At 53.3% G+C, this 12,400-nt stretch overlaps 4 protein-coding genes across 4 annotated transcripts; 1 reads left to right on the forward strand and 3 right to left on the reverse strand.

Annotated features, from left to right (window-relative positions):
- Positions 1–159: 159 nt before the first annotated feature.
- On the reverse strand, positions 160–2,135 carry CTAM01_15830 (Exo70 exocyst complex subunit; the record flags this gene model as incomplete). The annotated part of the gene is made up of 2 exons (XM_060531824.1): positions 160–1,865; positions 1,928–2,135. The coding sequence occupies 2 exons, from the start codon at positions 2,133–2,135 to the stop codon at positions 160–162; spliced, it is 1,914 nt and encodes a 637-aa protein (XP_060373599.1).
- Positions 2,136–2,948: 813 nt separating this feature from the next.
- On the reverse strand, positions 2,949–4,547 carry CTAM01_15831 (aminotransferase; the record flags this gene model as incomplete). The annotated part of the gene is made up of 5 exons (XM_060531825.1): positions 2,949–3,417; positions 3,485–3,738; positions 3,860–3,883; positions 3,968–4,158; positions 4,208–4,547. The coding sequence occupies 5 exons, from the start codon at positions 4,545–4,547 to the stop codon at positions 2,949–2,951; spliced, it is 1,278 nt and encodes a 425-aa protein (XP_060373600.1).
- A 2,625-nt stretch (positions 4,548–7,172) lies between these two features.
- On the forward strand, positions 7,173–10,016 carry CTAM01_15832 (MCM2/3/5 family protein; the record flags this gene model as incomplete). The annotated part of the gene is made up of 3 exons (XM_060531826.1): positions 7,173–7,245; positions 7,320–9,924; positions 9,983–10,016. The coding sequence occupies 3 exons, from the start codon at positions 7,173–7,175 to the stop codon at positions 10,014–10,016; spliced, it is 2,712 nt and encodes a 903-aa protein (XP_060373601.1).
- A 242-nt stretch (positions 10,017–10,258) lies between these two features.
- CTAM01_15833 (uncharacterized protein) lies at positions 10,259–11,618 on the reverse strand (the record flags this gene model as incomplete). The annotated part of the gene is made up of 2 exons (XM_060531827.1): positions 10,259–11,412; positions 11,513–11,618. 2 exons carry the CDS (start codon positions 11,616–11,618, stop codon positions 10,259–10,261), a joined length of 1,260 nt encoding a protein of 419 aa, XP_060373602.1.
- Between the last annotated feature and the right edge of the window lie 782 nt (positions 11,619–12,400).

The raw sequence follows: 12,400 nt of genomic DNA on the forward strand, positions 1-12,400 counted from the left end.
GTACGAGAAGCATTGCCAATCCATGACTTGGTATCCGCCACCGAAACGCCCTGCCAAACTTCCAGAACAATGCTAAATAAATAAATGGCCGATAAACCAGCCAGAAACCGCAACCGTGAATAACTCAGCGGGTGACATGTAAGGATACACAAGGTCCTTTCAATAGAGCGTCATGAAGACAGCGGCAATAGCAGACTTGTCGTATTTGACATATTTGCCCTTGCCCTTGTCAACCTCGTGGTAACGGTCCCAGAACCGGTTGTAAAGGGGTTCGAGCATCTGCTGAATATCTCTTGCAAGCATCTGGCGCACCTCCCTTTCCATGTTGTACGTCTTGTGCCGGCTCACCATCTCATCAAAGGAGGCGTTGAATGCCTGGAACTTGCTCTTGATGTTATCCTTGTCCTTGCTGCTAAGGCCCTTGAGAATTGAGGCAGAATCAGCCTGTCCGGACTGAGGTCTTGCTTTGCTCGTGTGGATGACATCGAACAAGTGTGTTGAGACCTCTTTGCAATCCATCGTGTACATGCCTGTTGCTTTCTTGCGCCATTGGTCTAGCATGCTCATCCGACCCTCAAGGAGTGGCGCAAGGTCAGAATCGCGAATCATTCGTTCAATGATGACAACGCTGTTAGCCAGGAAGACGCCGATGACAGCTCGGCCACCCTTGAGGACCATCTTGGCCTTTGAGTCCAGTCCTGCCATGAGCATCTCGACTGTGTCTGAGCAGTAGTGTGAGAAGATTTCTTTTCCGTCTGCGCCAATATCAAAGGAAGCAAGACTGGGGATTGCGTCGGTCGATCGTCCATCGGCTGCAGCATTCGACCTCCATCCTCCGTCGCCTAGAGAGAACATGATACTGGAGACAGGCCGCAGGAATTCGACCATGGTCTGCAATCGCTGCATTGTGGCCGATACGACGGGTATCGGTGCACCGTCTTGTGGAAGTGTCTGCATGCCGGCAATCTTTCGTTTCGTGTCATCCAACAGCTCTCCCAATGAAAGCTTCGCAGTCTCTCGCACAGGCCTAAGGGCTGAGGCAAGTGAAGACTTTAGCTCGCCTGTACGCGTCTCCAGGTTGCTCGAGAGACCAGACATGATCTCGGTGATCTCGTAGGCGAGGTAGCAGTCTGTGTCCAAATGCCCCTTGATGTGGTTGTTCAGTTCGCGAAGAGTACGTGCAAGTTCGGCCATAGCGCTCTGGCACGTGGCTTGGAAAAGGGGGCCCCAATCTTCACGGGTGAAGATGCTGCAGATGTTGTCGTACTCGGCCAAAAACGCGCCTTCCATGGCCTGCGCGTATGTACCGATGCCATTGGTGCCTGCGCGGTAGATGGCGTCGGGGTTTTTCTTCTTCGTCGTGTTGACGCTGGCAGCAGCCAGGTTGGCCAAGGTAGAAGAAAGATAGGGCCCTCGTACTTCAGCATAAATCTTGGCAATGGCCGAATCTTGTGGGGCAGCAGCAGCACCAGCATTCTGGCGATGGGTGCTTGAGATGTACGAGTTGACTAGGCCGAGGCGTGTCACCTTGTCTTGTGACAGTACAGGGAATGGCATGTCTTTGGTGATGTAATGTAGCGGTTCAATCGATCGTGGGGTTTCTCCTCGCAACAGTCTGTCGAAATGGCCCTCGAGTTGAGAGTTGCCTGACTTGATTAAGCGGACAAGCTCAGCCATTGTCTGTTGGTTTGCCCGGAGGTTGGAGGCTTGCATGTTTTCAAGTGACTTGGAGAGGCGCTTGATTGAGGCGAGGTAGTTGGAAAGACCAGCCTTGTCCGGGCCGGCACGTATGATCTGTTCTTCGTCATTCTTACTATCGGCGGGCTGACGGAGGCGTTCGATGGCTGCGAGGACAGAATCGATGTCTGCGAGTGAGGGAGCTAATGTCAGCTGAAGCCCTGCTAGGCATGAGCGAGAATAGACTTACTGTTGCCCAAGACCTGGAGCTTCTTCGTTTCTCCACTGAGAGGACCTGCTACTTCTTTGACGCTCTTGCCGGTGGACTCCAACCTTCCCATGCATGCTTGGATCTTCTTGGTCAATTGAGCCGTCTTCTCGAGTCGCGAGTTGAGCACATCAACCTCTGCACGAGCTTCTTCGTCGGCATGGCGACTGGTCGCAGGCCCGACAGACATGGTGTGCGTCCTATCAGCTGATACTGCTATAACACTTGCAAGTTGCGGCCAAGCGTGGTGAAGCAAGGAGTGTCGGAATTGGAGACCGCAGGGAATTGAAGTGTAGGACCGGACCGTCGTCAAGCGCTGTGGGAGTCGTGGGAGGTCGAGATCTGGACGAAGTAACGACTGCCGGAATTGCAATATCGCGTCACCGGTGTTCAATTCCGCGTGCCTTGGGAAGGATTACCCACGAGATCGTGAGATGGCTGGCTCAAAGAAGGTCGAGTGGTCTTCGAGGATACATTGGCAGGCGGCTGGACGGGCGGGGCGAGAGCTTGGTGCGGGAGTGGGACGGTAAAGGGAAGGCGCGTTGTACTCTTGCGGGCACTGGCTGTGTCAGACGCACCCGAATGCGCGCAAGCTGATCAGATGAGGTACGTGTGGTTCTGATATGCTGTCGCCTGTGTGTTGAGAGCAAGTAAGTTCAGGAACCTGGGGGTTGGATGAACAGTTGGGATGGATTATGTCATCCCATGTTTGGAGTGCCGCCCTTCCATGCCTCCGAGGCCCCGATACCTTATCGAGTATCCGTACTTGACTTCACCTCTGCAACTCCAAAGAAGGTCCACGAGATCACCATGCATCGCGACTTATTTCACATCGACTTCTCTCATGACCGGCGTTGAATTTCAATAACTTCATCCAGTCCCTCTGTATTATCATCCAGTACCCATGTGGGGTATCGTACGTTGCCATAGAAGTCTTTCCTTTCTGCTCTCGCAGAGTGCACATGATTCGCAGAATCCGTAGCAGCAACAACGACCAAGTCAATCAGACAGCTGACTCAGACTGCTTCAGTCTTGCGAAGTATCCCTTGATCAGCTTCACCACCGTGTCGGCAATGAACTCAACGTCGCTCCGTGTCACAGTATACGGTGGCGCCACAATGATGTGATCGCCTAGAACGCCGTCCATAGTTCCCGCACCAGGGTAAACCACAATGCCGTATTCCTCGGTGCGCCCAAGATCGCTCATCTCCGTTGCCACCTGTGCTTCTCTGGGCCAAGGTTCCTTGCTCACCTTATCCCGCACAAACTCGATGCCCCAAAAGAGTCCCTTGCCGCGGACATCTCCCACACAAGGCTCGTCCTTGAGGCCCCCTCTCAAGAGTTCTGAAAGCAATTGGCCCATGGCTCGTACGTTGACTAGAAGACCATCCGACTCAATGATATGCTGTACTTCGAGTGCTGCTGCGCATGCAATAGGGTGACCTTGATATGTGTGTCCGTGAACGAAGCAACTGTACTGCGTCAGTGTGGCCACTTTCACCATCGGGACACTCCCAGACACCACCTCATGGACCTCACCTGGAACCCCTCTCCAACACATCAGCTACTCCCTTGTTGACTAGGACGCCGGCAATCGGCTGGTAACCCCCGGCTAGGCCCTTGCCAATAGTCTGGATATCGGGTACTACCCCTTCACCCTCCCAAGCATGAAGAGTCCCAGAGCGGCCCATGCCGCTCATGACCTCATCCATAATAAGTAGGGCACCATGTCGATCGCAAACTGCCTTAACAGCCTTAAAATATCCGCTCACTGATGGGACACAACCCAGAGCCTATGCAGAAATGTCAGTCGACCTCATCATGACTGACGCTACTTTGCGCTTCTTGGGCAGATCGTCTTACGGCCCCAACAACTGGTTCTGCTACAAAAGCGCACACGTTCCCGGGTCCTACCCGGGTAAACTCATCGTCAAGCTCCTGGGCAAGACGGGCCACATATGAGTCATCTGATTACCCAGGCGCTTTGCCTCTGTACTCGTAACATGGAGACACATGAGAAACGATATTGTCGAGGAGCATCGGCGTAAATTTGGCTCGACGAGAAACGTGACCACCCATAGAGAGTGCGCCGAGAGTTGTTCCATGGTAAGACCTTTCTCGAGCAATGAACAGATGCCTCTGCGGTTCTGGCGTATCCTTCTCTAGGAAGAATTGCCTTGCAAGCTTCATCGCTGCCTCCATAGCCTCGGACCCTGACATGGTTAGCAATCAATCGGTACTGACGGAGTTGATCCAACATACCACTGCTGACTAGATAGGCTCGTGACATCCGACCGCCGGTCGAATCGACGAGGAATTGGCAAAGTTTCTCGCAGGTGGGGGTTGTGAAGAATGTCGAAGGACTATATGCGATGCTATTGATCTGCCTCACCATAGCGTCTGCCACTCTCTTGTCACCATGACCGATACAAGCGACGGCAGCGCCTCCAGAAGCGTCAAAGAGTTTCCTGCCGCCTTCTACAACATAGTGGTGACCTTCACCGCCAACGATGCGTGCGAACTGACCCCGTAGATCTCGATGGAGCACTGGTGAGTGGCTCGCATCAATGAACTCTATGGTATCCAGGGGTTTGAGAACCATTGCGAGTGAGGCACGATATACGTTGAGGCACGGCGTATTGGTAGAGGTCCGTAAGCAAGATCTGGATGATAAAGGGATTAGAGCGGTGTAAGCAGAAGACAACACAGGCAGGCCAAGGTTCGCGTCGAGCCTTTAATACTGTTCACCTCCCATCTCACGAAGCTCCTCATCACAGTTGCTTCTGTATCTGCAATTAATAATGTGTAAGATATCGGCAAGCCGAACCTAGGATCGAGTCCGCCTTTCTGCACTAGGGTCCAAGGTAGCGTACCAAGACCCCGTCGTGGGAGGAGGGGGACGCATTGGCGCATCCACCATGGTGTGGAGAAGGGGCGTGGGCATGGAGAATAGAGTTCGGAGTAGGTAGGTGAGCGATACAACTTGGAGAACCATGACGGAAGCCTTCCACCGAGGCGAATACCCCCGACCAAGCGAGCCGTGATAGCTTGATCTGTCCCCGGTCGTGAGCACAGTGCTCCGCCCCCGTCGAGACGGAGGCACACCATCGGCTTACCCAACGGTGCTCTCTCTCGATGCGTCCTGCCGCTCCAGTACGAAAACGGATAGCCGCGGACCGACGTGCATCAGATGGCACTTCTGGTACCAACCTAGCACTTCATATAGAATAGAAGATGCAAGAAGATCTCCTTGTGAACCAGTCCAACGGCGTTCTGAAAAATTTCACCCATCGACAAGCCCCTGGGTTTCCCAGCGTCTTCGCAAGCTGCGAGTATCCGTTGAAAGAGACCGGACCCACGAAGGTGGAGCAGCTAACAGTAACAGTGTCGGATCATTCCGATGTCGTGTCACCCCTCATCGGGATGCCGACATACTTTCGGGCCGGTCGTTTCGGTGTCACTATCCCGTTCCCAAGACTAGTTAGTACGGGGCCATAGACGCTCTCGTCGCGAGAAGTTTCCTCCCGCCGTAAGTGTGTACAGGTAGCTGGCAACTATACAGGCGTCGTTGCATTGTGAACTTCACGTACGAGGTAAGCGCATCGGCGATATCTTTACACCCTCGTCTCACCCGACGATGCCCGGCCCCCTTGGATTTTCATTTTCGCACTCTACCCCTGTATGCATACAGAGCCGGCTGGGAGTGACAAGGGTTGGCGGATGTGACTCGTCACTAGTGAGATAAAGCCCGAACTTGAGCCCAGCAATGGAGGAAGAGATCCTTTACAGAGGCGACCGACTGGGCTTGCAAGATGCAATCCATGTTGGCAAAGCATCGCGCGCTATCCGCCTGGTGCCGTATTCGGCGATGAACAGCACTGCAAGGTACAAGACACCTCCCTTGGCCTACTGTTGCCGATCGGCTATAAATGGACACGTGCTTACCGGAGGTTAGAGAACCTTAGAGTCTCAAGGGATTCCATTATTCGTACACTCAGTCAATAGAGTGAAATCAGTTCACGAGCTTGACGACCACCAAGCGGATGGCCAACGTTTGACAGCAGACGTTGTATTAAACGATATTGACATAAGTGGGCACCAGAGATTCTGCTTCGTATCTGCACGAAGCCTCTGTGAGCCTGGCTTGCCAGGGTGGCCCAGACTGTCGGGTCCTGGGTACGTGGCTGAGATTATTTGGTGGCAAGTCTGCGATTATTCTACGATTCGGCGGGTGTCCCGTCAGCCGGCCGTCATTGAAAATGGCAAGTCCAATCCTGTAATAAGGACAGATACTTTTGCTCGGCGAAGGACATCGTCGAGGTAACGTGTCATGCGCAAGGAAGGCACAGCATTGATACGGGTGTTATCGGCCTCCCGTGGATAGGGTATGTGAGAAGCCGAGATGTTCTAGGCATCTGGAGTGGTCCGAAATGTGCAAGGCGTAAGATGCGAAGGGTGAGCTGGTATCGTCATGGTGGTAGCGGCAGCTCAGTTGCCAGGATGATTGCCCGCAATAGGTGCGAGTCGAGTAACCACGGGACGATGATGGCGTGCCGGAAACAGGGTAGTTTGGCCGTGGCTGGGAAACAACTCCTCATGCCGTGATGGTGCCGCAATAGAGAGCTGCATTTTGGGGCCAACCGTCGTGGGAAGAAGGCCAGACTCTCGAACTCTGGAGCAACGCGGGGTTAGGAAAAAGCTGTGATTACCTATCTCTGTCCAAATGCAAGCTGAGCGCGCGACGGATCATTCTCGGCTTATCTTCAACAATATGATTGATTCATCGGTCAATCCTTGGCCGGGGTTGGGGCTGATTTCAGGTGGTGACAGTCTGCGTTGAAGTGTGTGACGGTTCAAGGTTGATAATGAATTGGGGAACCTGGTACACCGTACGGTATCAGCCAATAATTGTTGGAGAATGGGCATCAGCCACATGCCTCCAGGGGCAAGCCACGGTTGCCTTGCCAAACCAAAACCACTTTACGCGTCCCACCTTGGGGCGCGTCGCCTCGCGTTTTTGGATGGCATTTGGTCCCCTCCTTTTTTTCCTTGTCACTCACACTCTCTGCGGCCGATTACATTTCCCCTCCCCCCCTCGACACTCCAGTATTGACGCTTCTGCACCCTCCCTTGTACCTCATGTTGTCAATTACTTTTGCAAACCTACGCCTTTGATACCCTGTTCTCCCAGTTCAACCAAGTCTCGACTCTGACGACAATTACCGCCATGGATTCCTTCATGCTGCAAGATGCAGCCGCCTTGGACCGCGTGCGCGCAGCCCAGGAGTTCCTCGATCCCCGTACGTCTGCTCTCGCATCACCGTAGGGGTCTTTGCGCCTCTGAATGTTGCACACTAACCTGGTGTAACCACAGAAAATGACTCTCAAGGACGCAGTTACAGATCAGCCATCATCTTGATGTTGCAAAAGCAGCAGAGAAGACTGGTCGTCAACCTCGACCAACTACGTGCCCATAATGCCGAGCTTGCCTCCGGAATTCTTCAAGACCCATTCGACTATAGTCTTGCCTTCAATCATGCCCTGAAACAAATCGTCAAAACACTGCCCCAGTCCGGCGATGCGGAAAAGTTGAACGAGATCTCCTACTACTGCGCATGGGCTGGTAGCTTTGGCATGAATGCCTGCAACCCTCGCACGCTATCCTCTCAGCACCTAAACAGCATGGTGTCCCTCGAAGGCATCGTGACGAGATGCTCGCTGATCCGACCCAAGGTTGTCAAGAGTGTGCATTACAATGAGAATAAGGATGTTTTTCACTTCAGGGAGTACCAAGACCAGACCATGACCAACGGAGTCACCACATCGAGCGCCTACCCGCAGGAGGACGACGAAGGCAACCCGCTTACTACCGAGTACGGCTTCAGCACGTATAGAGATCACCAGACCGTTTCTATTCAGGAGATGCCCGAGCGTGCCCCGGCCGGTCAGCTGCCCCGTGGCGTGGATGTGATTCTTGACGACGACCTCGTCGATAAGGTCAAGCCTGGCGACCGCGTGCAACTCGTCGGTATCTACAGAACTCTCGGAAACAGAAACACAAATCATAACAGCGCCTTGTTCAAGACTGTCATCATCGCCAACCACATTCTTCTCCTGTCATCGAAATCGGGCGGTGGTGTCGCCACTGCCACCATAACCGACACGGATATTCGAAACATCAACAAAGTAGCAAAGAAGAAGAATCTTCTCGACCTTCTTTCCCAGTCACTCGCGCCCAGTATTTATGGCCACGCATATATCAAGAAGGCAATTCTTCTGATGCTGCTCGGTGGCATGGAGAAGAACTTGGAGAATGGCACCCATTTGAGAGGTGACATCAATATCCTTATGGTGGGAGATCCCTCTACAGCCAAGTCCCAGCTCCTTCGATTCGTGCTCAACACGGCGCCACTAGCAATTGCTACCACCGGTCGAGGTTCATCGGGTGTCGGTCTGACAGCCGCAGTGACTTCGGACAAGGAGACGGGTGAACGGAGACTAGAAGCCGGAGCTATGGTCATGGCTGATCGTGGCGTGGTATGCATTGACGAGTTCGACAAAATGTCCGACATTGACCGTGTTGCAATTCACGAAGTCATGGAACAGCAAACCGTCACGATTGCCAAGGCTGGAATCCACACTTCGCTCAACGCCAGGTGCAGCGTTGTTGCAGCTGCTAACCCCATTTTTGGCCAATACGACACCCATAAGGACCCTCACAAGAACATCGCCCTACCAGACTCCCTCCTGTCTCGTTTCGATCTGTTATTCGTCGTTACCGATGATATCGAGGATACCCGGGACCGGCAGGTATCGGAGCACGTTCTGCGCATGCACCGTTACCGTCAACCCGGGACAGAAGAGGGTGCGCCGGTGCGTGAGAACGCCGGCCAAGCCCTCGGCGTTGCCATCAATAATCAAGCCGATACCCAACGCCCGACCGATGTGTACGAGAAGTTCGATGCGATGCTACACGCTGGTGTCACTCTTACCACTGGACGCGGCGCGAACAAAAAGCCTGAGGTGCTCAGCATTCCTTTCATGAAGAAATACATCCAATATGCCAAGACCAGAATTCGGCCTGTCTTGACTCAGGCCGCATCGGATCGCATTTCTGACATTTATGTTGGCCTCAGAAACGATGAAATGGAGGGTAACCAGCGCAGAACCAGTCCTCTGACCGTCCGTACTTTGGAAACTCTGATTCGTTTGGCAACCGCCCACGCCAAGTCCCGACTATCTAATCGAGTAGACGAGCGCGATGCCCTTGCGGCCGAAGCAATTCTCCGTTTTGCTCTGTTCAAGGAGGTGGTCGAGGACGAGTCGAGAAAGAAACGTAGGAAAACCCAGACTACCGAGTTTGCGTCATCAAGCGAGGAAAGCTCATCCGATGATGATGGCGATGATGGAAACTTCAAGAAGACGACAACACGGACACCCGTCCCGAGATCCTCGCGATCGACACGAGGCGTGGCCCGGCCTCGGCGAGCCGCTGCTGGTGCCAGCAGCGCCAACGAAGATGCCCCTGAAAGCGACGCGGATACCCCTGCTGAGCCTGATGTAGTGGAAGACGCAGGAGAGGATATCTACGAGGCGACGCCACGGAGATCCCGTCGCCGCGGTGATGGCACGGCCCCTTCAAGTGCGGCACCCCAAACGCAAACATCGTTTGCTTCATCCATGCCTGCTTCTCAGCTGCCTTCTCAATCGCAAGACACTGGCGAGGATGACGACGAGCTGGCATCGGGAGCAGCTGGCCTCGCCATTGTTGACGAGCCCATCAGTCCCCAGCGGCTGACTGTCTTCAGAAGCGCCCTTGGCCAGCTACTCAACTCAGCCCTGTTCGACGACGACTCTGCCAATGTCAATGCTGTTCTTGAAGCCGTGAACACTAAGTTGCAGTCACGTAGCGGTAGTGCCTTCAGCAAGGAGGAGGCCGTCAAAGCTCTTAAGAAAATGGATGAAGCCAACCAGATTATGTAAGTTCCCCCACCTGATTTCTCGTCTTCTGTTCTTACATGACTAACCGAGAAATAGGTACACCGATGGAGAGCTTGTCTACAAGATTTAAGGTCCGGTGGCATGATGTGGGATTGTTTGTGATATGACATCTGGCGTTGGTGTTATGACGGGAAGGCGTCGTCCCTAAGAGACCTTGCCATGTAACGAATGGAAAATCCATCTGTCGTACTTCTTGCGCAGTGGTCCGTAAGGTTTCAGATCTAACGAGTCGCACTTGACGTAAATCTTTTGTCATTATTCGTCTACCTGGTTCTATGTTTATCACCACAGATGTAGCATTTTCCGTGAACTTTACTGCGTTGTTTGGAGACGGGCTCGGAACTCCGCAACCCGGTCCTTTACCCTCTCGCCGTTCCATGTCTCCTCGCCGTCCTCATTTCTGGCTAAGGTTGGTACGCCAACTTGCTCAATAGCGAAGCTGGCAGCTACACTGCCCCATACTGCAGCTTCCTCGACGCACTTACCCCTTGCAAGAGCAACAGCGAGCCCGCCCAGAAAGGTATTGCCGCCACCTGTTGGATCTACCACTCTCGCGCTGTCTTGATGAACGGCCGGGATCCACTGTTCGGTACCAGAATCTACCTCGATCTCCTCGCGAATAACAGCACCTTCGTCATCTTGGAGTAGACCGGCGAAGAGTGCTTCCATGTCGGTGTCCGGCTGAAGGCCGCCCCTCGTATAATCCTTCTTGCGACGCTTTGAGCCTGCCCCGTCGCCAGTAGCGGGATGGCGTTTGCGGCCGCCGTTGCGAGCAACGTAGCAGCCCTTTTCCCCGGCGCGGACAACGAGCGTGAAAGACGATAAAGGCATGCTTGCGAGAAGTTGCTCGCAGGATCTCTCTACCGCCGCTTTCGAAATCTCTCCTGTTTTTGGGTCCAAGCCGTCGTCACCCATGAAACCCGCCAGCTCCGAGTGATTTGGACTGAGGATGTCAATTAGGGGAAGGCAATTTGTACAGTTGAGAAGTTCATCCGGTGTGCACAGGTCAGGTACGGGTTCCCAGATAAATATTGGTTTTATGTACGAATCGGGCGGGCACACGCGTTTGCGGGCTGAGGTGATTTCGGTTACCAAGTCTCTGCACCTGGCCGGAGAGCAGATTAAGTGAAAGGTCTTGGAAAGTAACAGATGAGGCGTCAGGTCCTCTGCAGTGAGACGCTTCTTAGGGGTGGTGTACTTGAAGGCGCGCTTCTCTGCGTTCTCGTATCCGTTCCATCCGCGAGTGGTTAGCCGCTCTGGGTCCTCGCGGAACACGACTGATGTCTCCCAGCTGTTGATGAGTTCAGTCAAGGATTGCGGAAAGTCGGAACCCTTGTCGACGATCCAACCGACCGATGAGGCATCCGGGGCTGGCGAGAAGAGACGGGCTCCGAGGGCACCGTATGAGCCGGCACCGCCGAGAATATCATAGACGGACGGCGTAGGTGGCAAGAAGTGTATCTCGTCTAGTAACTGTCAGCTGGGAATCATGCAGTGAGGGTGCACAGCGGGCTGATGTTGAATTCGTAGAGACGGGACATCAGTGGAGAGGGGTTTCTGACTCACCTATGATGAACATCCCTAACGTCACAAAGTCAATGGCAGGTAATGCCTTGAATTCTTCGTCAGTGAGACGCTGCTCCTTCGGCGACTGTGACTCTTCTTCGGCCATGGTCAAAGCTTTCCAGTGAAAAGGATTATTGCAATGACGGATCAATGTCAGATACGCAATGAGTGGCGTAAAGATTCAGACTGTACGGAGTATCAAATGAGATATATTCCGTTGGCGGAAATGCTGTGCTCCGTGACAGTGGCCACTATTGTGAGAAGGTAACAATTAGACAACTGAGTAGTATCTTTGCAACCAGCCGAAATGCCGTAGTAGGACAGGTGAATCTGAGTGTGATTTTGGGAAGTGAAGGGCTTTTTGAAACTAGGTTACACCCACTTTGCTGTGTGCTATGGGTTATTGGTCGCATCAGTATCAGCGAGAATGCACAATGCAAGCACGGACGAAGCGAGGTGGCTCTGACGGGCCGATATGTTTTTCGGGGAGGTGAGGTGCGGTGAGAGGGCACCTCCCTCATGAGACTTTGCGGGCGATAAAGGTTGGATTGAGAGACAGGCCCGAATTTATGGCTGCTAAGGAAATTGGAGATGCAAAACGAATTGTGGAATTGTAGCTCGAGTGAGCCTCAAGATCAACAACAAACAGTTGAGTAGCAGCGCCATCCATCTTCTCTTCTAATTTACCCCACCCTCTCTAAGCAGATGCTATTTTCGACCCATACACTAAAGACCGCCGTCTTCTACCTTATGGGCGGTTGTACGGCAGACTGCAAGAGGCACTCCGCCAAAACACTTTTTTCATGTGTCAAAGCAGAAATCGTATTTTACGGTCACCCCACTACCCAGGATAGGGTCTAGACTAGTGTAGTAACCCATAAATAGTGG

Source organism: Colletotrichum tamarilloi (assembly GCF_030869305.1).
Source record: "Colletotrichum tamarilloi strain Tom-12 chromosome Unknown Scaffold_180.1, whole genome shotgun sequence".
NCBI lineage: Eukaryota > Fungi > Ascomycota > Sordariomycetes > Glomerellales > Glomerellaceae > Colletotrichum > Colletotrichum tamarilloi.